The 27,987-nt window shown below is 40.0% G+C and overlaps 1 protein-coding gene across 1 annotated transcript in view; it reads right to left on the bottom strand.

Annotated features, from left to right (window-relative positions):
• bicc2 (bicaudal C homolog 2) overlaps positions 1-24,600 on the bottom strand; it is a 33,668-nt gene extending 9,068 nt beyond the window's left edge. Inside the window, exons 1-16 of the mRNA XM_037542531.1 lie at positions 24,316-24,600; positions 20,252-20,298; positions 19,150-19,219; positions 18,256-18,335; positions 16,165-16,326; positions 15,769-15,822; positions 14,267-14,461; positions 12,905-13,174; positions 12,195-12,326; positions 11,743-11,962; positions 10,155-10,288; positions 9,153-9,346; positions 6,337-6,433; positions 5,628-5,667; positions 4,038-4,189; positions 1,917-2,097 (exon numbers count right to left, since the gene is read on the bottom strand). Coding sequence (XP_037398428.1) covers positions 1,917-2,097; positions 4,038-4,189; positions 5,628-5,667; positions 6,337-6,433; positions 9,153-9,346; positions 10,155-10,288; positions 11,743-11,962; positions 12,195-12,326; positions 12,905-13,174; positions 14,267-14,461; positions 15,769-15,822; positions 16,165-16,326; positions 18,256-18,335; positions 19,150-19,219; positions 20,252-20,298; positions 24,316-24,565 — 2,278 coding nt within the window. The 5' untranslated portion in view covers positions 24,566-24,600. The remainder of the gene's footprint in view (positions 1-1,916; positions 2,098-4,037; positions 4,190-5,627; positions 5,668-6,336; positions 6,434-9,152; positions 9,347-10,154; positions 10,289-11,742; positions 11,963-12,194; positions 12,327-12,904; positions 13,175-14,266; positions 14,462-15,768; positions 15,823-16,164; positions 16,327-18,255; positions 18,336-19,149; positions 19,220-20,251; positions 20,299-24,315) is intronic.
• Positions 24,601-27,987: the final 3,387 nt, after the last annotated feature.

Raw genomic sequence — 27,987 nt, 5'->3', positions numbered from 1 at the left:
GAACACATGTTAAAGATGTAGTGATGAGAACTTCAACCTGAAATGTTCAGTTACAACATGCAGGGCAGGAAGCGCTCACAAAAGTGTGTTTCCTAGCAAACTCATAAGTCTGTATACACAGAGGTTTGGATAGACAATATGAGTGCAACTGGCAAAATCCCTACAGTTGTAGCCAGTTTAACCTACAATAACTTTCAGACACTCTGTATACATGTGGGTGGAGCATCTAAGCCTGAGACATTCTGGGAATAGTCCACAACACAAGTGATACCTGGTCAGTGGTGGTCCTATAGTGGTCTGTTTTTTGCATTGGCAGATGGAGTAGGGGGGCTGATCAACTGTGCAGCAAAAGAAGGGCTATATTCCGTGACAGTAACCCTACAGTATGCACCTACAGGGCAGGTGTTTCTGAAAAAATGGCTAATCAGTGTAGGTACAAGGTGTTTATAATAGTAAGTAAGTAAAGTTTACTTATAAAGCACATTTAAAATAATGTATGCTAAACCAAGTGCTGTACATAGGATGTATAACAGAAGATGTGTAACAGAAATAAAATAACAGTCAACAAGCGTTTCAAGCGTGCTCTGGGAACAGCCAGCTAATTCTGTCAAGAGGACCACAAGGATCTTTGAGTACTTGAAGATGTGAGCAAATCAACAATACAATTAAAACAAACACACTTTAAATTAAGGGGAAAGGACCTGCCCCAGGTGGAGGAGTTTAAGTATCTTGGGGTCTTATTCACGAGTGACGGGAAGAGGGATCGTGAGATCGGCCGCAGGCTGGGACAGGCGGCAGCAGTAATGCGGTCACTGTACCGGACTGTAGTGGTGAAGAGGGAGTTGAGCCAAAAGGCGAAGCTCTCTGTTTACCGGTCGATCTACATCCCAACCCTCACCTATGGTCATGAGCTGTGGGTAATGACCGAAAGAACGAGAGCGCGAGTACAAGCGGCGGAAATGAGCTTTCTTCGTCGGGTGGCGGGCTACACGCTCTGCGATAGAGCGAGGAGCTCGGTCATCCAGAAGGAGCTCAGAGTAGAGCCGCTACTCCTCTGCATTGAGAGGAGCCAGTTGAGGTGGTTCGGGCATCTGATCCGGATGCCCCCTGGACGCCTCCCGGTGGGGGTGTTCCAGGCACGGCCTACCGGTACAAGACCCCGGGGCCGCCCGTGACCCTGTTTGGACTAAGCGGGCAACGACGATGATGATGATGACACTTTAAATTGCACCCTAAAACAAACTGGCAGCCAATGAAGTGAAGCAAGGTCTGAAGAAATATGGTGTCTTCTTGGTGTCAGTAAAATTAATTACAGTAACCAATGCAAGAAGAAAAAAAAATAGCATAACTGATTTTTCTATCAAATTTAAGGTAAATCAAAAGTGACGTTAAGGTTTTTCACAAACGTCTTCAGGTGTGAAGATAACTGAGCAAGATTATTGGAGATACTTTTAATGAGCTGGAGGGAACCAAATAAAATTATTTGGGGATTATATTTTTTTCCCCCTGTGAGGTTTCCTTCCTTCCTGCACTGTTCCCGTTCTTCCTACCTTGTTCCCTTTCTTCCTTGTTCCCTTGCTTCCTTCCTTCATTGTTTCCTTCTTCCCTTCCTTGTTTTCTTGTTTCCTTCCTTATTATTCATTAGTAGTAATTCATTTTTACATAACTATATTCCAAAAGTTATCTCTCAGAATTCAACAGGCTGTTTTTGTTACAGCCTTTAAGAGTCCAGTTTCAGTATATAGACTGTATGATTGGAGAATGACCAGCAAACTTTCAAACTTTCACAATGTTTACAAACTACACACTCCAAAATGATTCCAATGATATGGGCCATTTAATATCCTCGTCCTTAATAAACCACCAGCTCAGTGTATGTGATGTAGCTCTTATTTACATGCACTGGACAAACTTACATGCTTTTGAGGAGCTGAATGCAGCCATGGCTGATAAAGAGGATGAGGAGCAAGATATAGGTGAAGACGAAGAGGAGGATGACACAGACAACGATGATGCAGACCCTCGTCTCTCTCTCCAGTTTTCCGAGTCACTTCCATTACCAGTAACTCTCTCTTTACCATTCTGAGAGCCCCATGACTGCAGATGGAGAGAGAGAAACATACACACACAATCAGAGATCAAATCCGGTCTGTTACTGCCTTGTTGTATAGAGCATTACTCATCAAGAGCCATTCATCTGATGCTCCAGAAGCACCACCACCATTTAGGCCTGTAATGCACTAAATCTATTCACTACAAAAACAGAGCACCACCATATCAAATGTCCTATCGGTGCAATTTGGCACGGAGCTCAACAGCCACAACTACTCACGTCCTAACGACCCACTCTAATACTAATAGACTGTAGTCCATTCGTATTTATTGTAATGTATTCACTAACCTACTGAGAGGGGAGAAAAGAGCTCTTTAAAGAACTCCCACCAATATAACGCTGCAGCGAGCTTTAGTCATTCAGAGCTTTACTAAAGACGATGGGCGACAGGCAGGGATGGAAGGAATGGTGGAATAAATGTGACAGTAATGTGATTTTCACTCTGTATCTTGCTTGCTCCTTCTCTCTCTCTCTTTCGCTCTCTCTCTCTCTAAGAAGCGATAGCTGAGTAATTGGAGTTTGGAGCGACTCCGCCAGCTTTGCTGCACTGCATGACAATAATCACGTTTTGTATTTCATTCATCATTATTATTGTATGAGTGTGTGTGTGTGTGTGTGTGTGTGTGTACACGTGTTTCTTCAGAATATTCAGGTCATTAGCACTAACCACCCTCACACTGTGCATTCCCTCTCCAGGTGGGGATCTGTGGCCTAAAACATTGAAAGGAATCCTCGGAGGAGAGAGCTCCTTTGACCTCTGTAAAGTGAATGGTAATGTTACTGTGTCTGTGTGGCTGCTGCTTTCGCTGCAGCTGCTCTCAGCAGGCTGGGAGACATGCAGCCTTGCTGCTGCTTAAGGTTAATGGATAATGAGGAGGAGTCAGGGATAATCTGGGAAGCAAACTGCTACAGAGTAAAGTGTGTGGGTAGTTTGTCTTTGCTTTCATATGTTTACAGGACAAAAATGTCTTGATTTTGTGGGAAAACTGGAGCTGTCAGCTATAGTTTTCATTAGTAAATGAGGTTTTTGGACATCCCACTAAAACACCTTGGGCAATAATATGGAGTTGGTCTCCACTCTTCTGGAAAGGTGTTCAACAAGATGAACATTTTGCCAAATAATAATCAGAAAATGACCTATAAAGCATAAATGGCATGTGGCTGTCTCCTGGGCCCCAATAATGGTCACGAGAGCCGGCAGGAAGGCAAGGCCTGAACTATGAGTGAGGACAAACCCCGGTGAGGATGGTGGGGAGAGAACAACGAGTGAGTCCCAAGCCCTGCCTGCTAGGCGCCACCTCCGGTCCCGCATCCTCAGGACTCACGAGCTGTCACCCACTCACTTGCTGATAACAGAGTTAGATAAACAATAACCATGTAGTCATGTATAGTCCTTCAAAAATTCAAAAATACTGGCAGTACAATGGGTTGTAATGAAGAGCTGAGTGACTATAAACGTGCCACTGTCATAGAATTCCACCTTGGAAGCATTTAGGACCATTGGAACCATTAAGTGGTGGGCCACACAGTTTCACAGAGCAGGTTATGCTTCCAACTTTGTGGCAACAGTTTGGGAAAGGTCCTCAATCTCTCTGTACACCTTTGGATGCACTGGAACATTAACTGTGTGCCAGGCCTTCTCGTCTAACATCAGTGTCTGACCCCACAAATGCTCTTTTGACCGAATGGGCACAAATTACCACAGATGCACTCTAAAATCTTTTGGAACACCTTCCCAGAAGAGTGGAGGCTGCTGCTGAAACAAAGGGGTCAACTCCATAATAATGTGCATGGGATTAGAATGGGATGTCCAAAAAGCTCATATAGGTGTGACAGTCTGGTGTCGACATATGTTTGGCCTTACAATGTATATATGACCCCATGTCCTGGTAATGTACAAAAGCAAGTGTGTCTGTGTGTGAACCTGTTGATTATTGAGGTAGGATCGATAGCAGCGGCGACTGACACTGCGGAGCTCCTTCATTGCCTCAGCAGGCATCGACTTGGAGAAACCCAGACCACTCCAGGTGTCAGTGGGGGTCCGCACCTCTGTCACGACTGGCTTTTTCTGCATGGCTGCAAAGCAAGCACACACACACACACACACATACACACACACTAATTAAAACAGTGAATTAAAAGCCAAAACAAAATCCCAGATTTACAGTGACTGTCTAGCACCTAATTGGAGTGTGCGTGTGTGTAGCAATTAGAGAGCCTTCTGTCTGAATTCCTCTGCATTATTAAACACCTGAAACCTAATTAAACATCTTAATAAGAGAAAAATGTGCTGTGATCTCTCTGTGTGATAAATCTGAGTATCTGTGAATGCAGTCTTGTGGTCCTTTGAGCATGAGTGTGCAGCAGATGGTTCATTCAAACTCTGTAACTCACAATTCCATTAAGCTCCTCTCTGGGCGCACCATCACATTTGGCACACAGCAGCCTCCAAATGACTCACTCTGAATGATGGACAAACATTCACACTCTTGGGAGAGTGTGTGTGTGCGAGTGTGTATGTGTGTGTGTGTGTGTGTGTGTAGTACTTCATGTGAGAACATATGGACATGTTTAAAATCTTCATTCTGTGTGTGTGGTTGGGAGGGTCCAAATGCATATAAGTTTATATGTGTGTGTGTGTGTGTACGCACGCATATTTCAGTAGGCGGTGCTATCTCACTCTATTATAACTCTGGCAGCAAGTCACACTGAAATGGGTCCCCTCTATCACCTCTTTGGCTCAACGTGACGCTTAAATGGATCCCCTATATCACCTTCCTGGCACGTAGTGGACCTTTAATGTATTTTGTGGCTTAGTCACTGTGATGAATGCCAAATAGATTCAGCTCAGATCCCACAATCAGACTGCACATGAGCCATCCAATCACAGCCCACTGAATACCCATTTCTGCCACAGAGATTAATATATTCAAAATGAAGAGAAAAAAAAGCCCTCACAGAAGTGTGATAATTCATGGTTAATGCAGAGACGCTGAAGTATTTCGCTCTTGGTTTCTGAGTGCACCTCTTACTTAAACAGAATTATAAACAGACACAGAATTACAGCTCATTTCTTTTAAGATGCAACTTGGCAATGCAGACAAAATAAAAAACTGCTGAGAATGTAATGTTGGTCAACAAGTATGCAGGGTAAGCAATGATTCATCACCATGGCAACATGGCACAACATTTTGCTGAAGGAAGACATAAAAGGAAGAGAAAGAAAGAAACAAACAAACAAATGGAAAGAATTGTGGAAGGAAAGAAAGAAAGAAGGAAAGATCTGGGAGAAAGAAAGGAAAATGCGTAAAGAATTGTGAAAATAAAAGTAAGAAAGAAAGAAAAAAAAGAAAATTGCAAAGCATCATGGACAGGAAGGAAGGAAAAAAGAAAGAAAGAAATGCAAAGAATCATGAAAAAAACAACAACAAACAAACATGCAAATAATTATAGAAACAAACAAACAAACAAATAAACACAAATGCAAACAATCATCAACAGAAAGAAAGCCAACCTTGAGTTGCGAGAAGCTTCTTCCTCTCGTAGTCGTGGTCCTGTGAGAGAAGCAGCGGCAGTCATAACTGTATATCCACTGTGACCTTACTGTTTATTGAGCTTGTCTGTCTGAATAAATAAAACTGATAAATGTAACATTATCAGATCAGAACAATCACCATCTGTAGCCACCAAACTCACATGTTTGAACCTTGTTTACCCCTCATTTCCTCTTTCTGGTGCCTGCAGGCTGAAGACTGCGACCTCTATATGAAAGGCACTGTTACAGACGGAGGTCATTGCTTGTTTGATTGTTTTTGTGTTCATTGCTTAGATAATATAAAATATACTCTGCTATTCAAACAACATCCAACCCAGTCTGTCTAATCAAACTGGAGTGAATACAGAAGTGGTCTATGTGTTTTATGGATGTTGAAAACCCTGACATTTCTCACCGCAACATTTGGCTGGATAAACAGATGGATGCTGCGGTTTTGTTGTTATTTGGATTGTGGATAATTACACTGGTGCATTCAAGAGCCAGCGTTCAGAATGCTAACAGCCTGCAATGAATAAATGTGAGAGACATGATAGTATGAGAACAATCCTGATTTACACTGCGTGTTCCCCTAAATTAGATTTTTAAAGGGTTTTAAATATGTTAAGAAGAAAAGGCACCTTTTTAACAGGAGTTTGTCTGGTTCTTCAGTGAACACCTCATTACTTACCTCGTTACTTGAGCTCGAGTCCAGACAGGGAAAGATTCTAAGACTGCAGCGTCTGTCCCTGTTAATATATACACCATCTACCTCCATCCTCATGGGCCTACCACACACACACACACACACACAGAGAGATGAATAAACAGTTCAGCTCACGTCTGAAAGAGAATGTCTATACTACAACAAAAATGTAGCAGGTCATTTACTGGCAACAGCTCCACAAAGACAATGTTGACAGACCTGAATTAAATTGAAAGCACAATATTAGATTTTTTACCCATTTTTTTACATTTTGCAAATATATTATAAATAAACACTGAATATTATGTTGAATAATCGTGGACAACTCCAATAAAGATGCTGTCTAGAAGACAGCACATGCTATCCACAAATGTATATATGTTCCAGCTTTCACATATCACAGCACTGATACAGCCCCATATCATGGCAAAACACGGCTTTTGGACTTTATACTGGTAACAACGTAGACCGTCCTTTTCTTCTTTGACCTGGAGGACAACATAATTCATCCATTAACTCCATAAACAGGTTGTCTCATCAGATTACAATACACATTCACACGGTGCATCAGTCCATCTAAGAGGAGATAAAGCCCAGAGAAGTTGGAGGAGTTTCTGAACATTGTTGACACGTGGCTTCCACTGTGCATAGAAAACTGTGGATGCAGCAACCAACAGTGTCTACTGACAGCAGTGTGTCAAAGCATTCCCGAGGCCATGCAATGATATCCATCATAGAAAGAATGCCGGTTTTAATTATGTGCCATCTGAGGGGTTGAAGCTCACAGGCATTCAGGTTGTCAGCCTTTTCATTTGAGCACACGTATTTCTCCAGATTTCTGGAATGATATTATGCACCATAGAGTACAGAAATACTGAAAATCCTTGCTGTTGATCATTAAGGAATATTGTTCTTAAACTGCTGGATTACTACTTTACTACAATACAGAGACAAGCAAAGAAGCTCAACATTGCATGTTCACAACGCAATTTTGTTTATACTACTGAGAATTGCAGCCTTAAATGTCTTAAGATGTTTAAAAGTTAAGCAAGAGTTTTACAGAATGTTGTTGTTATTATTGTTATTGTTTGCAGTAGTAGAATGTCCATGGGCCAGTGTTAAGCGAGTCAACAACAAGAACTATGTTTATCTTTTTCTTCTTGTTTTTTTTTGGCATTTCATTAGGAATGAAAAAATAATCTGTTGAACTCAGTACACACGCAAGAATAACCAAGGACAGCTAAAGATTACTCTGGGCAAACAATTGGGCCTCACTTCCAGCATAAATACCAACTTTGGACCTTTTAATCATTACAGATATGTTTTAAAGAAGAGCAGCTAGACAGTAATTCACAGTACTTTCCTGAGAAAAGCTTTTGAGTACCCAAGTCCTACTGAGTGCTCTGAGGCAGCACCAGATTCAAGCAGTTCATACTGGAAAATGTCAAAGCTAAAACAGCCCTGCATGAAGAACTGCTCTAAAAATCCTCCCAAGCTGTGAGAGACAGATCCATCACTGCAGGAAGTGCCGGTAAAGGTAAAATTACCCTTTCATGAAGGGGCACCGGGGGTGCATGACTTCCTTTAATAAATAATTGAAATAAGCATTTCAAAATTTGCATGTAGTGTTCAACTCGCTTAACCGTATGACAAGGTTTGGATTAAGGAGATGAAAAAGGCTGAAAGTGAGAATTTATATTTCTCCTGGCACTGTAGCAAAGGAAAGATTCTGAAAGAGGACTGTGTTCATTTAGATTAACAATTACTTCTACAGTGCAGGTTTAAATCTTGTAAATGATATGCCAATAAGGTGTTTTCAGGTGTTTTGATCAATGCTTCAATTTTGAGTTACAAACTTTACTATAATATAATGATCAATTTGCAGGAATTTCTACTAAATTGTCATCCTTTGATCTAAACTTTTGAAATGTAATGAATGATATTAATTTTATTGCAACATTTTTATACAGTTTTATCATTCATTTAAGAATCTCCTACAGCTACATTCATCATTCAGGACATATCGAACATTTCTGACTCTTTTGTCAACAGCTTTAGTGTCCAAATACTAATTAAAGCCCTATGATATAAACAGGATGAGCACTAAAGACGAATTGGTTTTATACTGTTGAAACATTAATCCAAAATATTTAAAAAGTGTAGTATGAATTAACATAGATAACATGAATAACATAGAATATGCACAGTAGGCGCTGTGTGCATCTCACATTGAAGTACTGAATGGGTGGTACTGACACATTAAAGCTGCAACATCAGCTCACATTTTAAGCATTGAAGCCATGTAAAGTTATGAAGTAAAGTTATGAAGTACATGATGTCATATACGCTGCTGTGCAGAACAAAACAAAAAAAAACCTCAAAAATAGTAACTTTACAGAAATGCTCTTAATTTTTATGTAAATTAATGTAATAAAATGTAATAAATGCGCCCAAGTAATTTTAGACTATTGCTATCGCTCCATTCGTCAGTACATTTTGACATGATAGAATCTACAGTTGCTGTTCTCAAATAATGCAACAGCGATGATTTATACAATATATACAGTTCAAGATGTGAGCCATATGACCTTATTATACTTGTCTATTGTCTGCTTAGAATATATAGTTTTATAGCCCATTTCTTTATATTTATGTATATACTATTTTTTCTTAAATCTGCACTTTATATATTTTAGCCGTATGTTTAATTATTTTGTGTGTAAAGTGCTGTTTACTGCTGGATTGCTGATCAATTTTGTTGTACACTGTGCAATGACAATAAAGGCATCTTATCTTATTACCTTGGAGAGCTCTGTGAGGTCATTGGCTTGCGCAGTTGTTCTTGAATTTGGTCTCTGATGGCCTCTGATTGGCTGTTTCTCCTGATTGATCCTGCAGGCTTGACAGTGACCTCCTTGACCTCAGTGATCTCTTGCTCCTGTAATTCTGAATGTTTACACTCTGCATTTGTTAACTGGTCCTCACTCTCTGGAATCTGAAACCAAGCAAACACATAAGTATTTATTTTATTACTACACTGAAAAGTGTTCTAACCATGTTCTGATTTAAAAGCCTGTTTAAGGGGAGTGTGGCCACTTCCTATGTCTCCCATTATACCAAAAATATAACCGCAAAATACTGGAAGGTACCAAGTTCCCAATGAATGGGGCTGAAAGGAAACTAAATGGCTGAAAAAACGGAAAATTAAAATTGAGAATTTCCTTTCATTTTGGAAAATAGAAAGATATAGTCTGTTAAAAATTGAAATATTTTTGCTGCTCTGTACCTACCACCTTTTACATGGGGTGAACATTTCATGCTGAAAGGATCAATAGACTAAATAAAATGCTGCCAAGTTACATTAAGAACGTTCCTCTTCACTAAAGTTACTGTTTTACTGAGATACAAGGCTTTGTTATTATTTGAAAACTGTAGTGTAAAAGCAATAGACCACTTTGTGAATAATCCCACAGCTATAATAATCTAAAGGCAAAATTAACTAACACCTCCATTCAACTGTTCTATCGCTTAAATAATCCTCAACTGTCTCTTCATTAGAAAGAATATGCATAATAGACTCTTGACTGCTCATAAAAAGCCAGTTTGAGTGTGAATATCCTGAAGGAACAGTCTAACCATTTTAAATAACTATTAACGGTTCTGACTGGTGGTAATTATGGCCACATTTCCAACAATTACGTTTTCACATTAACCTCCAATTAGATCGTTGTAGTGGGGCTTCAGTGCGGATAATTTTCATTTTTCGGATAATCTTCAGTGTGGATAATTTTCATTTTTCACACCTTCTCTAGCTTAGTGTCTGTTCCCCTCATTCCCGTTCGTCCTTCATCTGCAGGACCAGCCAATCCAGGTGGGGGAGAGGGGCGTGGCTTCACTGGGACAGTACTAGGCACTGAATCCGGTGTGGAGAGAGCGGCTGAGAATTTACAGCAGTGTCGAAGTGTAAAGAAAGAGTTAACAGCAAAGAGACTCAAACAAGCACATGATAACAAATATACAGATATTACCAAATATAACCAAAGTTATTGCTATTTTAATTGCCTACCACTATATCTTGGGGTTGAACTGAACAGTATTTACATTAAAATGGGAAAAATGGTGCAAGAATTATAGTCATTTTCATACATAGCCCTTCCTTTTTAGAAGCAAATTAAAGTAATACATTAAAATCATTTATTAAAATTGTCATTTTCAATATTTTCAATTCTTTGCAAGCAATGACTGTCTAAAGTCTGGAACCCATAGAAAATACCACATGCTGGGTTTCTTCCCTGGCATTTCTTCTCTGCCAGGCATTTATTGCAGCTGTCTTCAGTTTCTGCTTGTTTTGGGGGTGTTTTACCTTCAGCTTTGCCCTTAGTGAAATGCAAGCTTGATTGGATTGAGTTCAGGTTATTGATTTGGCCACTGCAGAAACCCAATCCACTTTCCTACCTGAAAAAAAAGTCTTTAAAAAGGGGTTGCTTTCGCAGTATGCTTCTGGTCAGAGTCCATCTGCACTGTAAAGTGCCATCAAATGGGTTCTGAGGTATTAGACTGAATCTGAACAGATAATACAACCCTAAACACTGCAGACTTCATCCTGCTTCTTTTGTCACCAACCACCTGCCATCTATATGCAAGAAAAACTGTTCCATCCCTACCTGCCCATGACATAACACTACCTCCACCATGCTTTACAGATGATGTACTATACTTTGGTTCATGGGGAGTTCCTTACTTTTTTTTCTTCTCATCATTCTGGTACAAGTTGATCTATGTCCCTTCATAAGATGTTGTCCCAGAACTGACTTTTACAGATGTTTTTTGGTAAACTCTAATCTGGTCTCCCTGTTTTTGAGGCAAACCAATTGATTATATTTTGTGATAAACCCTCTGTATTTACTCTGGTGACATCTTCTCACAGATTTTTTCATTATCAATTGCTTATTTAATTATTTGAGCTTGCTTAATTGGCAGTGAAGGTTCTTTGGATTTCACATTGACAGTTAACAGCAACAGACTTCAAATGAAAATACCACACTTGAAATCAACTCTAGACCTTTTATCTGCTTACTTGTAAGTGAAATAAAGAGGGAATAACAGACACCTGCCATGGAACAGCTAAGCATCCAACTGTGCAATTACTTGTGAAACCCTTAGAAAATCAAAGCTATTTATGCAAATGACTGTAATTCCTACATCATCCACCTGATTTGGATGTGAAAAACCTGAAATGAAAGCTGGAAGTCTGCACTTCGGGATCATATTTTTTACTTCATTTAAATTCTAATATGCTGTGGTAGACAGTTACAATAACGCTAACTTGTCAATGTTCAATTACTTATGGACCCAACTGTATCAGCTCTGTTTACATTACATTTCACAGACCTGTCTCGGTGAGTTGAAGCTGTTGCATTAGCATATTGAACCAGTAGCCTGTAATGCTGCTGTTTACCAGCAGAGGGTCCAGGGAGGACTTGGTTGCCGTGGAGACCTCACAAGAGTTTTTAGCAGTCATTGACACTTCGCAGGATTCCAGGCTCAGCAGGAGACGTCTGGCTTCATATAGACTCGCTATGTTTCTCTCCAACCCCTTCACCACCACTGACTGGGAAATGCAATTGCTTTTTAAAACCACAACAGCATTCTGGGAATTGTAGTTCACTGTATATCAAACTACAGTAGACACAAAGTATGTTGCATGCCTACACTGATGAAAATGAATATAAATGACAGAGAATTTATATATAAAAACTTACAAGAAGACACCAAATATGGTGAGTTTTTCAGCAATTATGTATCCACATAATTGACTAAAGTAGAGATGGGTAGGATAGTACCTTAGCAGTCTGTTTGGCCTTTGGCTTAACACTGATGAAGACTCCCAGACTTTGCATCATCTGAGCGAGTTTCCGAGGGTCTGACTCGCCTTCCTCTTTCATTTCAAACATCAGACACACAGGCAGGCAGTCCTACACAAGAACAGAGACAGAGGAAAAAATATCAGCCCAGCCCAAGTATTCACAGAGGAGACAATGAAACATAAATACAGTTGTGTGCAAAAGTTCAGGCACTTATGGCCAAATTACATAATTTTACTGAATTGAAGTGAATGGAAGTAAACGCAGCCTATGCGGCAAATGATCAAAAATACTCATTTTCAGGTCAATTCATAAGGCACAAAGTCAATCAAAGCAAAATGATTTTGTTCTGAAGTCCAAGTCAGTTAAAAGTCTAAAATTAATCGCCCCAATCACAGTGCTAGGAGGACAAAGAAGAAATCAGACTTTGTCCAAGTCACTGCATCTTTTTGAAATGCCGCTAATGCAACATCATTGGACTGAACATGCTTAGAGGAGAACACTAAACACCAGTTCTGTTGAGTCAGCTAACACTAACACTAGCATTTGCACCTCTGGGGACATATTTTAACAAGTTGTTGATAGTTGACTGTATATTAGGTAAGGCAGCGTTAAAGACAGAAGCTGGAACAAAGATCATACTTTTGTCTTGTTGATGGTGGACATACTACACACACACACATACTCACCATGAGCTGTTGTCTTGCGAGACAGACACCATCAGCTGTGCCCTGGATGAGCAGAGACGGTGTGTGCTGTGGGGCAGTGAGGTCAGGCAGGACAATCTGTGTCTGTGTTTGGTGCATCACACTGAGGAAGTTGGCTCCATTCTGGCCGAGCAGGAAGAGATGCTGCTGAGAAGTCACGTCCAGCTGAGTACTGACCATGACCCCAGTTACCCCGGCAACTGCTGCAGCCTCTCGGCCCAAAAGGAGCTCCATGAGGACGCCGGTGGCCTTCTACCAGGACCAGAGGTTAAAGGTTAAATGATGCCAGAAAGAATGTGCATGTGCATGTCAATGTGCATGTTAATGCTTTGGAAACTGTGCGTTTGTGCGTGTGGCTAAGCTGAGGATATTTAAATCTATATTTTGTTGAATTATATAGGAATCAGAGCACTTGCAGTCATACGCAAAAATTTTAACGCTGCTGGTAAAATCATATTTAGTTGCTTTTTTTTTTTTTTGCTAAGTGAATGCATCCTCTCCACAGAACAAACCTGTCCACATTTTAATGGAAATACATTTTCATTAGCTGAATTTAACACACTGAAGGAAAAAACAAAACAAGAAAGTGTTGCCTTTGCAAAAGTTATGCCACAATTTGCATTTTTTTGTTTGCTTCCTTAAATAAACAAAATTCTAAACCTAAATTTCCAAAAATGCTATATTAAAGAAATTTCTTCTTTTTCTTAAAACCCACTTATACAGTTTTGACAAATATTCTGACATTCACCATGTTTTCTTGTGTGGGATCTAAGCACACTCAAGAGCACAAAGGTGCAAATAATTCTGCGTTTAAGGACACATCATGAATCTGACAGACCTCTTCTTAGGACATTTCTCAAAAACAAATTTAAGAAAAAACGTAGGAAGACATCAGTGAATGAAGCCCATTGTTCTTAACTTGAAAGGAAATTAATAGTTTACTGGTAAGCAATTTGGATGGTTTCTATTGGTCCATTCATCTTGAAATTTTAAAACAATGTAAAGGCAGCTGGCAATAAGAAAACAAAAATAGAGATACAAGGTTTTGTACTGACAGTAACGATATGGTTATGCTAAAGTAGTTTTCTGCATTTCAACCTGTTAGTCCAATTTTTTTTCTATCTCAGATTCAATGTTTTGGAGTTAAAACTGCCTACATACGACACCATAAATATGTGTTTGTGTGTATCTGATCTCATATCTGTGTGTGTGTGTGTCTGTCTGTGTGTGTGTGTGTGTGTGTGTGTGTGTCTGTCTGTCTGTGTGTGTGTGTGTGTGTGTGTGTCTGTGTGTGTGTGTGTGTGTGTGTGTGTGTGTGTGTGTGTGTGTGTGTGCGCGCTGTACCTTCAAAGCAGAGCAATTCCCCTGCAGGCCTCGGACCACACAGGTGGAGCAGTAGAGTTTGGGCTGGGTCCTGAACGTTACACTCACTCCAAACGCCTGGGCTACATGCTGAATCAGCGGAGACCCTGCGTCTGTGACAACTCCACCCACCAGGGTCAGTGGCAGGTCAAAGGTCAACACCAGAGGCTGCAAGTCCTGAGTCATAGTGAGAGGTCAGGCAGGTTTTACTCCACACTCAGCACATTGCTTCAGGTGTAGATCAATTCACTGTTTAAATACATATTAGTGACGAATTAGACCATTTAATCCCACCTGTCACATCTTAAACCAAAATGTAGTTTCAGGTTTCTGCAGCTCTAAAAGTTTTAAATGTGTTTTCTCATGTATGATAAACTATAAACTATGGGTTGCCTTGATTTCTGGACATTTTTATGTGGTGCTATAATTGGTCACATGACCAATAACTTTTATTTTTAGCGCTATGAAAGAAAGCTAGCTCACTGTAAAAAGTGGCTCAGATCTACTTAAAAAATTACGTATTGCTGTAACAAGTAAATTAACTAATTTTATTCAACCTAAGTAAATATTTTGAATGAATGATTCTTTCAATGTAGTTTATTAAGTTGAATAAAACTTGTTCAATTGCTTGTTAACACATGAAGTATTTTTAAGTAGATCTGGTGAGCCACAGTGTAAAATATGTTATAATAAAGCTACAACTGCCATATATGGCACATATTATCTATAAAGAGTCTGTTATTGATATTTTAATAAGATTATGCTGACATTGCAGGAGCTGTAAACATTTGAACAGTCACATTTGTAACTGGTTAGATGACAGGGGCTCACGTTTGCTGTTGATAGTCCTAATAATATATATATATATTTTTTGAGCACATTAGCTTGATTTTGGCCTAAAATGTTGGACATGATAGAATATGAAAAGCCAGTAGAGACTACATGCAGCCTTTGCTTCATTGTATCAGTATGGTGCATGAGTTTTTAACATGGTTTACAGTTTATCAATTCAATTATCATACTTTTTTGTAATTGATTAATTGATTAAAAATTGTGACCAAAAATAAACTTCATGCACTACCAAATCTTGGAAAAACCATGTTTCTATATTACACAGAACATAACTCTGTTACTTCTACTCTGTACAACAATATGTGTACAACAGCAACACAAAACCAAATGTGTTGAAGATACATGCATAACATTCTAATACAACACAACATCACAAATTTCAAATGATATGCAGATATGCCGTTTAATTATGTTATAATAAAAGCAATATTCCGAATGTTTCATATTTCAAAAGTGACCTGGCTGGAAATATTGGACAACACTTAAAAGTGCATTTTAATGTTTAGTTTAAATGCTGTAACCTGTAAGATTATACTGAATAAAAGAACAAAGGAGACTAAAATGAGAACGGATTTCAAACTTTGCAGGGTGTTTAATGTAAACTTTGTGTGATATCAGCATGCAACACTAACTCTTATGTATCTTCTAGCAGACTCCACCCCCTGCACAGGTCCGGCAATGGACACCTGCCAAGACAAAAAACAGTGAGAAACGATACTCAGCATCTGACCAGTCCTGGCCAGCTAATCCCAATCAGCTGAATCACCAGGAAAAGGCAAACATCTGGTATGAAAACCTTACTGAACAACATGGATGCTTACAGGGATACATAAATAAATCCTTTTTATTTATTTAATTATTTTTCTCTGAGGCTGTGGGATGTTATGTGAGTGACTTCGGTGCACTGGTCAATCTATTATAACTCTATGATGGACATATGCCCCCTAGTGGCTCTGGCCACTTGCCCAATAGGCTCAGTTAGTAATCTATTGCTGGACAACACAGACGTCCACCCCAGACCCTCATACCTGGTTGCTTTTCTCTCCGGTCGCACTGTGCCGATTAGAGTCAGGGAAGTGGATGTGACAGGACGTGTCCTCCATGACCTTCTTAATGTTCCCACCTCCTTTACCAATCACGTGAGAGTGTTCAGTGTGAGTTACATCCATCTTTAGAGTCACTTTATTGACCTATGATATGTCCAGAAAGAGAAGGCCGTACCATTAAGTGCAACAACTGACCTCTCCATGGTCCACCCACAAATATGTTCTTTTGTAAAAACTGTTGCTAAACTGGACAAGCGTCACAGGTCAACAGAAATACCATTCAACTTAATGAGAAACTATAGCACACAACTCAGTTTATATCAAAATACCTATATTTATGTGGTCACGTGTGGCGTGTAGTGTAGGAGACCCCCTTTTCTCTGCTGTAGCAAGCCCTCAGCCCTGTTCCTTCTGCCGAGGTTTTATTAAAATATAAATGCATCCATAGAATATTAAATTCAATTTTGCTATTTGTTTTATCCTAATTGTCTGTGTCCAGAAGGGGGCTCGTGTCCTGACCTGCCTCTTGTGGGGGAAATTTTAAATAATAAATCAATAAACTGTGATTTAAGTGTTGGAAGTACGTCTCTGGTATCCAAGTGTGTTCGAACATGGGTGTCTCTCTTTTTGGGCATTGAGTGCCAGTAATATTACCTAAGGGGTGAAATTCCCCTAGGTGGCGTAGTCGTGCTTATTAATTTACCCCTTTTTTAGAATTTGTTATTCATTTCAAATGATTTTGACTTTATCTGCTTGCGGAAAGTCATAACATGAGGACAGATTGAAGTCAGTGTGTTAGTTGGATAATGTTAGCACTGCGGAAATTTACTTGTTTTCAGTGTACGTAGTTTTGAATAGTTCAGCTCAGTAGTACAGCATTTTGAACTGCAGTAAAAAAAAAATCCTCTAGCTGTGAGATTTATGTATTTTGACAAAAACGGTTGTGGGCTACAACTACCCTATTGCAAAATAGTGACTGACATGATCACAACCACCTTCATCAAGTGAAAGAAACCCTTTCCAGAACAATCCTGCAGGGAGAACGGTACAGGCATAATTGTAAGTAAGTAAGAACTCATGTAAGTGATACTTTTTTGATCCCACAACCGGGGAAATTCCACCTCTGCATTTAACCCATCCGTGAAGTGAAACACCACATACACACTAGTGAACACACACACTAGGGGGCAGTGAGCACACTTGCCCGGAGCGGTGGGCAGCCCTATCCACGGCGCCTGGGGAGCAAGTGGGTTAGGTGTCTTGCTCAAGGACACCTCAGTCATGGACTGTCGGCCCGGGGGATCGAACCGGCACCCTTCCGGTCACAGGGCCAGATCCCTAACCTCCAGCCCACGACTGCCCCAAATTGGTCCAAATTATTAGATTAAGAAAGCGTGGAAAGTGTTGATGAGGAAGGTGTCATTTTGACCCATGTTACCCTGATCATCTGAAGGGTGGAGATGTTTTATTTCATTCCTGAAGTTGAAAAAGCTGTTTTAAACTATGTGGAAGACCACACTCACAGCTCAGTCAGAACCACTGACGAATCTTAATTTAGGCAGTGGTATGTACTAATATTGATCTTATTGTCATGTTTAATGATAAATAGCACCATAAAACAAGGTAAGATTAAATGACTTAGATACAGTGTTAGCTTTAGCATTTGCTCTACTGTTAGCTCATCTGAAAGGGTAGCCCCCATCACTCAAACCTTCTCATTAGACATGAAAATCTGCCGGTTTAACAGGCACTGACAAATATTTCTCTGGTTTGGTCAGTATAAACATGGTTCCCAGAATTATTTATTGTGCTTTAAATGAGCAAACATTTATATTTTTTCAGGTCTCAGACCGGACATCTTGTCAGACGTAAGGCAGTTAATTTTTGACTGAATAACTTTTGTCCCAGGTACTGTGTGCACAATGAGGAGCCCTGAACCAGTCAAAGTTACTAAGCCACACATTCCTCATCAGTTCTTCATTAGACTGAATGTTTTTTTTCTGTTACATTTGTCCAACCTGACAGCGCATTTGTAGGCAGAGCACAAATACATTACATATTTCAAGCATCTACCTTCGTCTCTAAAAGCTCCAGAATCTTGCGCTTGGCCTCGAGGACATCGTCTCGCTTTCCTTCCACTTTTACATGAGGATCTACAAGTGCAGGCACAACCAACAGCAATAAGCTTTACAAATACATATACACATGCAAATGCTTAAACACAGCCAGTCAAATTACAGGTTAACACATCATCTACAGAGAACACACTGTCTGTGATTTGTCTGCACATTTTAGTGCACACTTTGTATATATTTGCTGAGCATTTTGCAAAGGAAAACAGTGGTTGGCATAGAGTAGTGGGTAACATCTCTGCCTTGTACGCTGTAGACTGAGGTTCAATCCCTGCCTGGGTAAAAAGCCTAAACTACACCAACAAGAGTCCTTGGGCAAGAGTCCTGACACTGCCATTGCCTACCTGTATAAAATGATCAAATTGTGGATAAGAGCGTCTACCAAATGCCGTAAATGAAAACAATGTGTTAAATTCAGTAAACAAACAGCAACTGTGTATTGAAATGTACAGATGTGTGTCCTCGGTAGATTGTGTGTTAATTTATTTGCGATTAAAAAAATCAAACCATATTATTTGGGGCACCCAAATGTTTATATACCAATTACATCATACCTGTGAGAAAGCTAAAGAGTCAGTGAACACATCCTAAACTTAATGAATACTAATGACAGCGTAATGAATAATACCACCACTGATTCATTTAATGACCGTCAGTAATCTTAAAATAATGTCTTTCAGGTTCTTCAGATCAATGTAATGTCATCCTGCACAGTCCTGCACTGTAACCGGGAGCAGCCAGAAAGCAGCCTAATGAAGGAAAGCTGAGAGGTCTGACAGAGAGTGGTCTGGAGGCGCTGAAATCCGACTGCTATATGAGATGAGATTTCTCTCACCTTTCTTCGACTTTGCTCCAATCTTCAGCTTCGACGGCCATTTCACCTGAGTGTTAGTTTCCCTCATTATCTGGAGAGACAGAGGTGCGAGAGAGAGAGAGGGGGCACGTATGTGTGTGTGTGCATGTACTGAGAGTGTTAGACAGATACATATGTGAGTGAGAAAGAGAGAGATAAAGGCAGGTGTGTGGGAAAGAGAAGGGAGGACATGTCCCCTCAATAGATACTTTCAACAGTGACAATACATCATTAGCATTTCAAAGCAGTAGTTATTACCCCTATAAGACAGACAGTCAGTCGAGAGCCAGGTCACTTCCATAGACATGAATAGACAGCCCAGTTTTCCATAGTTACAGTGTCATTGAAGGTAAAGTCAGTTCTCAGAATGAAAGAAACTTAAAGGCCTCGTATAATGGAAAAGCAAATTATCCAAGCAAGAGCTGCCAGAATTAATATAACAATGTAATGGTTACATTCACAGTTACAACTCTTTTGTTTGACACTTTGAACCATCGTAGCTGTGTAGGCTGAAGGCCAGCTGCTCATTCGCTGTATGTGAATCCTGCATTCATGTGATGAAAATAATGATACTAAAATATTATTAGTAATTAATATAATTTTTTATGGTGATTTTCTAAGGAACATTTTATTTCACACGTAACTTTACAAGCAGCTTTACAGGAGAAAGCTAAAACATTGTTAATATAAGTTATGTAAAGAGATTTAGTTCCAAGTGACTTTGAAACATTTCTATAAGTCAATTTTTTTTGTGATTTTAAAAAGAAAAAAACACCAAAAATATAGATGCATTGTGTTTTTTGAGAGCAAAGATGATCGCAATTACTCGAATTGTTGACTGCCCCAAATTACACATAACTACCGATTTAGCCCGCAGCAATTTGGGTCCACCTGCCAGAATATTTCAGACTGAACCCCTTTTTGAATGATGCAAAACGCAGGGCAGCCAATCAGAACACAGGCCATTTACATATTTTAGTGTTAAAGGTACAGTAACAAACCTATCCATTCTAATGGACAAAGAGAGGTTGGAAAGTGAAGAAAATAAAACTGAACCAATAGTAGTAACAGGTGGGCCACTCACCTTCTCAAAGAACTCCTCTCCGGTCAGGTTGGTCCCTTCTGCAGGGCCTGCAAAATTACGTGAAGAGTTACATTCCCAAACAAAAAACAAAACAAACAAACTAACAAACAAAAACTGTATTTTATTGGCCTGAAATTTATTATGCAAAGCTCACTCCCAACAACTTACTTCACTGAAGAAATACTTGTGAAAATACCACTGAATACATTCAGAAACATAGTACACACTGAATAACGAGTCTTGAGACTGATAAATAAAGAGGTTACAGTGTGAAGAGTTAAACATTAAAACAACATTCAATCAGTTTTCCATCTGCCACATCTGTAGCATTTAGTCAAGGACAATGGCCATTGACAATTTCCCTAAAAAAAAAAAAAAAAAAAAAAAAAAAAAAAAGTTGACTTTAAAGAGTTGCTGTAGCAGCTTCCACTGGTTTCTATAATACACTTTTAAACTAACATGTTTTTTTTAAAGTATAGGGAAGCTGCTGTCCATGGTAAATGATGGTATTCTACAGATTAGTGGGAAATGTGTTCACATTTTTTCTTTATTTTTCTTTCCATTTGTCTTTGGGAACTGCCTGTATGGTACAGATCCAGCAGACACAAATTAGGCTTAAAAACGCAGCATTACTTCAAAGATTTGGGGATTTAGAGTCTTCTCTGGTGGAAATGTGTAATTGTGCACAACATGCATTGGCTGTGCCTCAGATTCCTTCCCTGAGGGGATAAATCTGACGAGAGTTAAAAGTATATTCAAAGATAACTCTTTGTTTTCTGAGGATCCAAGTAAATTGCCTACAAGTTGATTCTGAATTAGGCCTAAACAAATTCCTTTTTTTAAGCCTGTACATGTAACATCAACATGTAAAGACTGACTCAGAAAAACTCTCACAAAATCTGACCCAACGCTTCTGACTTTTAAATGATTTCAGGACTTACAGAGTGACTTACAGCAGCACACACACATACCATATTTTAGCCTGTTTTTCCCCCTGGCTCACTGATGATAGTAGTATTGTAGTACTCGAGTCTAGTCTTGAGACCCTAAACTACCAGTCTCTGTCTCATCTTGGTCTTAAACTTATTTGGACTCAGAAACTGTTGAGACCAGCTAAGTGCAATGGCTCCATCTAAAGTAAATGAAAACTAGTTGATTACTGAATATTGACAAAATCTGAACAAACAGAGTGAAACAGTCAGTTCTTTGTATCAGAGGTTCTCAAACTTTTGCAACTTGCAGCCCAAACACACAAACACAAAAGACCACAAACGATTTAACTTACATTTTTTCCTGACTCACCTAATGAGAAGGCTGATTTGGCAGCTACCATGTGCTGGATGTCAGGCTGAAGAGAGGAAAACTAATGGAGTTCTGGTTCATTTCAACAGGTTGAAGTTTCAAGTTGTTGGGTTTAAAAGTTTAATTTGACCCCTGAACAAACAGCACAGAGCTGTAGTTACTAATTTTGCAGCTTCTCGGCCTTGAAAACCCATTCCATGCTCTCTACGCTGTTCTTCAGCTAATCTGAAGGCCAGATGAACTTTGGAGGTCTGTAGTGATTGACTCTGCAGAAAGTTGGCGACCTCTGCGCACTATGCGCCTCAGCATCCGCTGACCCCGCTCTGTCATTTTACGTGGCTGACCACTTCATGGCTGAGTTGCTGTCGTTCCCAATCGCTTCCACTTTGTTATAATACCACTGACAGTTGACTGTGGAATATTTAGTAGTGAGGAAATTTCACGACTGGGCTTGTTGCACAGGTGGCATCCTATCACGGTACCTCACTGAGCTCCTGAGAGTGACCCGTTCGTTCATTAATGTCTGTAGAAGCAGTCCGCAGGCCATGGAAGTGATTGAAACACGTGAATTCAATGATTTATACACATACACACACACACACACACACACACACACACACACACACACACACACACACACATATGTATATAAAGTTGGGAAGCTGTGTGCATGTGTGTCATATGTGACGTGCCATCTCAATCTTGACTCGGACTCCATTACTAAATGTCTTAATTGATGTGTCCGGGTCTTGGTCTTGACTACAACACTAAATGCTACAACAATTATAACAAAAATCTTAGAGAATGCAGCTTGAACCTATAGCCTGTTTCTCATGAATCTCATGATTCTGTTTACGTGTATTGTTCTATGTTCTGCCTGCTGTGAAATGGGTTGTAATGTGTAGAACAGAGAAGTCAACAGGAAGATTTACACAAAAGTTTAAATACAAGGACAGGCAGACAAATGAGTATGAGTATGCGGTGTGTTTGGGGGGATAAAGTTAAATACAATGAAAGGGCAGAGCTCTACACTGACATTTACAGGGTTAGGGTGAACATCCCTCTCCTTTCTTCTCCTCCTTCTCATCTCCCCGGGTTACGCTGCCCTGCCACCAGGAATGGCCCAACTTACCAGTATGTGTGTGTGCGTTTCTGGGCAAGAAAAAGAGCCAAAAGCCAGTTCTGAGAAACAGCGTCAAGCAGTCAAAGGCATTTAACTAACAACAATGCTGACGCAAAACCATCCCCCACTGCAAACGCTGCCACTTTCAGGAACGCGAGAGATAAAGTCACGACACTGCATCCAGGAAAGAAAGCTAATCCTGAGACAGCACACGCAACACCACAGCACAAACTTATCAATGCACTGCGTGTCAGTTCAGCACAGATAACACTCCAGCAGCAGCGGCCTACTCAACATTCGAGTGATCGGCCTCTCACACTAACTCCTATTCTTTTCACATACTGAACATCAAAGCAGCAGCGGGGACGACTGTCCCAGCATGTGAGACCGAAAGACTTCTTCAAAACTCCCATCCCCTCATCAGTCACCCAGCTGCTTCTCCACGATAACACACCCGCTTGCCTCCCTTGGACAAAGCCTCAATGCACTGATGCAAGTGAAACAGAGCCTGGAGAAGAGCCTAAACACCAGCATTAGCACAGAACAGCCATCATTTGCTCAGAGCAATCTCCAAGCAATAACGCACTGCAGCCACGACAGGAACGCAGAATGTCAAACCTTTTCATTAAAGTGCTTTTAAAATGGCAACATCAATCACACAGCTGTAATGGCAGGGCCGCTGCTACTCTAAGCTCCTGTGCAGGGTTCACAACTAATGATGGATTAGAACGTGTCTAAGGCTTTAGAGTTGGCCTGTATAATATGAATATCTTGTGATTACAGTACTATTGCGATATACCTAATAATATATCCTCACTATCATAAGAAAAGCTCATGTGTTTTTATTTAGTCCATTACTCCCAACATTTACACCTGTTGGATCATCAACAATGTGTTGCTCAATACTGTATATATTTGTTGGTTCATGTAAATTATTGAAGTAGGAAAATGTTTTAACCAAAATTATGTACATGAGTTGGATAACAGGAATAATTTTACTAATAAGGCAACAGATATTTTGACCAAATTATTGACATTTTGGCTAAATTATTTACGTTTTCTCAGCAAATTCTGTACAATTTGTTGGTTCATCTGGATAAATTTATAGAAGTACTAAAATGTTTTGAGCAAAACTATTTACATTTCTTTAATGTGAGAAAACTTTATAGAAGCAGCATCGATATTATTTTAGACTTGTTAGATCTCGTGGATACCTTTATGGAAGATGTCTAAAAATCTTGAATATGCTTTAATGTAACAAGATTTTATTCTAAGTGATTCTGGATCATGTCCTTTGGCCCATTTGTTATGAAATGCTCACACAATGCTGGTGTTCAATTGGAACAAAAAGGGGGAAAACAATTTGTTTTATGGGCTTTTGACCTGACAAACATCTTATTGTAACAAGGCATTTTTAATCATCAACATGATTTTAGTTTGTGGAACATGGACACTCACGGAACAGAATACATTATTTTGCGATTTGGCACACGTCTCATTTTGTGATCAGGCCTAAAGCCAGTACTGCAGTGATGATTAACACATTATTTATTGCACAGCCCTAAAATACTCATCAACACACAAATACTGCATTAAATCAAACCATGATAAAAACAAAACTTCTCTCTCTCCGTCTCACCATAAAGCATGGTCTCTAGTTTCTTCCTGTCAATGCGGAACCGCTCCTCTATCCAGTCTGCAGGAGAACGCTCCTGGTTCTCCATCTCGGACTTTCCTCCTTCATCATCCTCCTCCTCCTCTTCCTCCTCTGCACTCTTGGCCTGAATTTGGACATCATCCTCTGCATCTGTGTCTGGAGCCTCTCTTTGGTTCTGTTTGGGCTTGGAGCAGGGCCCAGACTCAAGGGCTTCAGGTACCGGAGGGTCCATGGAGGTGCCCTTCACTCCGCCTGCCACAGTTAAAGTGTGAGCTGGGGGAGAAAGTGTGTGTGTATATGACAGAGTGACCAAGGCAACCAGAAAGAAAAAAAGAGGGGGGGGGGGGGGTGGCTGTTGGAGTGGGGTGGCAGAGACACCCCTACCCCCCCTCTACAGCATCTCTCTCTCTCTCTCTCTCTCTCTCACACACACACACACACACACTCTTCAAGCAGAGAAAAGGGGCTGCTATCCCACCAGAGCTTATTGCATACTAAAAGTTTGCTGAGACAGAAGAAAGTGGCATTAACAAGTGAAGATCAAACCAGATCAGGTCATTTAGAAAAAGGTATGCAAAAGTTTGAGCACACCTTGTCAAATGACCCTTAAAATATACCCAAAAATATTTATAATAATATAAATGAGATTAATATAACACTAAGACTTTTTATTTATATTACACCTTTCATAGACAAAAAATGTTTTATGATGCAAGTATGAAAACAATGATAAAATAGTACACATAAATAAAAACAGAGGACAACAATTAAATCATAAAATCATACAGTGGAATACAGACGTTTGGGTCAAATTACATATTTTGTTGATTTTCTAAGAGAAATTAGGTGAACACATACTCTACAAAGAACAAATTTTAATGCAAAGTTACTGTTTATTTGCTAAATATATTGATAAAAACAAAAAATCTGGTCTGTGGAAAATTTCTGGCACATTTTATTTTTTTCATATATTAAGCTCAGCAAATAAATAGAAATTGTGCACAAAAAATGCCATATTTAAGTTGGCTTCCTGTAGAAGAACTTACATTCACTTTTTTTACTTTTACAAAAAAATCGACAAAACATGCAATTGATCATCAGGGGTGTTCAAACTTTGCCATACAACTGTATGCTTTTATTTAATTTGACTATTTCTGCCCTTAGTGTTATTTGTGTGCAACCTGAGAGGAGCTCTATAAATGAAAAGCTTTACTATTAACATTATACAGATTTCTGGCTTGATCATTAGTGGACCAGGCCTGGATCTGTAAAAACACTTGGTGGCATGTTCATTGTTTAAAGCCTGTACAAATAAAACTGACCTGAAGGCCTATTTTACAACAACAACCAAATGAAAATACACTAAGAATGAAAACCTCACATTTTAAGAAAAGTCACCTGATGTCTAATAAACGAATGTAATGCAGTGGCTTTTTCACTGAACCTTTCCATAAGGAACATTACAGATTAATGAATGCTCAATGTGCCTAAAGCAGCCAAAACAAATTCCTGCACATCCTGCCCTGGTCACTACTGACCAATGGAATGTGCCAAGTTCTTTTCTTCCTCAAAGTGAGGTGGTGAACCCCTCCGACCTTTAATAAAGGCAACCCCCCACCCTCCCCACCCACCCCACCCACCTCAGTTTAAGAAAAAGAAGAGGACTTGAGATTTCTGGTTCAAGGGAGGGAAGGAGGAGGGAGCGTTTTCAAAGATGGACCACTGAAATGACAGAGAGACAGCAAGTAAGAGAGAGAATGAGAGAGAGAGAGAGAGAGCGCGCGAGAAGCGCGAGAAGAGAGAGAGCGAGAGAGAGAGAGAGAGAGAGAGAGAGAGAGAGAGAGAGGCAGTGCTACTACTGCATTTACTTATGTTGCCTGGGAACATGATTTAGGGTAACAGTGAAAGTCATAAAACAGGCTGGGTTGGGGGGGGGTAGGGGGGGGATCAGTGTGTGTTATTCAAACTGACTGACTGTATACATATATATATATACACACACACACACACATACTGTGACGAGTACCAGACACTTAATAATAATATTATTATTAATAACATAAGAAGATAGTTGGTTTTAATACCCGGAAAGGGCAAATCACAAATCGAAGTCAGAGCCCAGGCAAAAATAGTCAAACACAGGTCAGATCCAAGAAGGGAGAATACAAAAGGGTCAGGCAGAAATCTAAATCGGGAAATGCACAAAAACAGGTCGATACACGGAAAAGACAAACAAAACAGAAGTCGAATGCTCAGTGATTGCATAGAAACAATACTTTGCAACGTTAGAAAGTTCAGCCTGAGTTTAAATACACTCTTGTGCCTCATCATTGTAACTAGGCACAGGTGCGCACCGTCAATAGTCTGGGGATTGCGATCTCTGATAGGAACGCTGTGGCGTCATGTCATCCTGTGTAGCATTCTGGGGGTTGGAGTCTGCCAAACTAGAGTCTGAGGCTCCTTGCTCGATCATGTGATCTCCCAGAGAGTTCAGGGAGATTGGATCCCGTCTTTCGTGAGACGGTCAAAGCCATGACACATACACACATATATACAGCACCTAGGCCTGCAGACTGCTTCTACAAACATTAGTGAAAGAATGGGTCGCTCTCAGGAGCTCAGTGAATTCCAGCGTGGTACTGTGATAGGATGCCACCTCTCGTGAAATTTCCTCACTACTAAATATTCCACAGTCAACTGTCAGTGGTATTATAACAAAGTGGAAGCGATTGGGAACGACAGCAGATCAGCCACGAAGTGGACAGCCATGTAAAATGACAGAGTGGGATCAGTGGACAGTGAGGCACATGGTGCGCAGAGGTCACCAACTTTCTGCAGAGTCAATCGCTACAGACCTACAAACTTCATGTGGCCTTCAGATCAGCTCAAGAACAGCACAGAGAGCTTCATGGAATGAGTTTCTATGGCTGAGCAGCTGCATCCAAGCCTTACATCACCAAGCATAATGCAAAGTGTCAAATGCAGTGGTGTAAAGCGCCGCCACTGGACTCTAGAGTGGAGACATGTTCTCTGGAGGGACAGATACATACATATATAAACATATATATACACACATATATACATACATACATAAACACACACACACACACACACATATATATATATATATATATATATATCGCTGCTTTCTGAAGTCTTTTGTGTCTCAGTTTAGCTCTTTGCTGTTATATGTATTTCTGTTGTCATTGTTAACCGTGTTAACAGGCTTACCGGAATTGGACAGTATAAGATTGGAAAAATGTTGCCTGCTCTGATGAGTCTCGATTTCTGCTGTGACATTCAGATGGTCGGGTCAGAATTTGGCATAAACAACATAAAAGCATGGATCCATCCTGCGTTGTATCAACAGTTCAGGTTGGTGGTGGTGGTGTAATGGTGTGGGGGAAATTTTCTTGGTACACTTTGGGCCCCTTAGTACCAACTGAGCATCGTTTAAATGCCGCAGCCTACCTGAGTATTGCTGCTGACCATGTCCATGCCTTTATGACCAGTGTACCCATCTTCTGATAGCTCCTCCCAGCAGGATTATGCACCATGTCACAAAGCTCATATCGTCTCAAACTGGTTTCTTGAATATGACAATGAGTTCATTGTACTCAATCTCAATCCAATAGAGCACCTTTGGGATGTGGT

This window comes from Pygocentrus nattereri, chromosome 11 (assembly GCF_015220715.1).
Source record: "Pygocentrus nattereri isolate fPygNat1 chromosome 11, fPygNat1.pri, whole genome shotgun sequence".
Classification (NCBI taxonomy): Eukaryota; Metazoa; Chordata; class Actinopteri; order Characiformes; family Serrasalmidae; genus Pygocentrus; species Pygocentrus nattereri.
The sequence above is the reverse complement of the archived record's forward strand: the minus strand, read 5'-3'. Positions and strand labels throughout refer to the sequence as shown.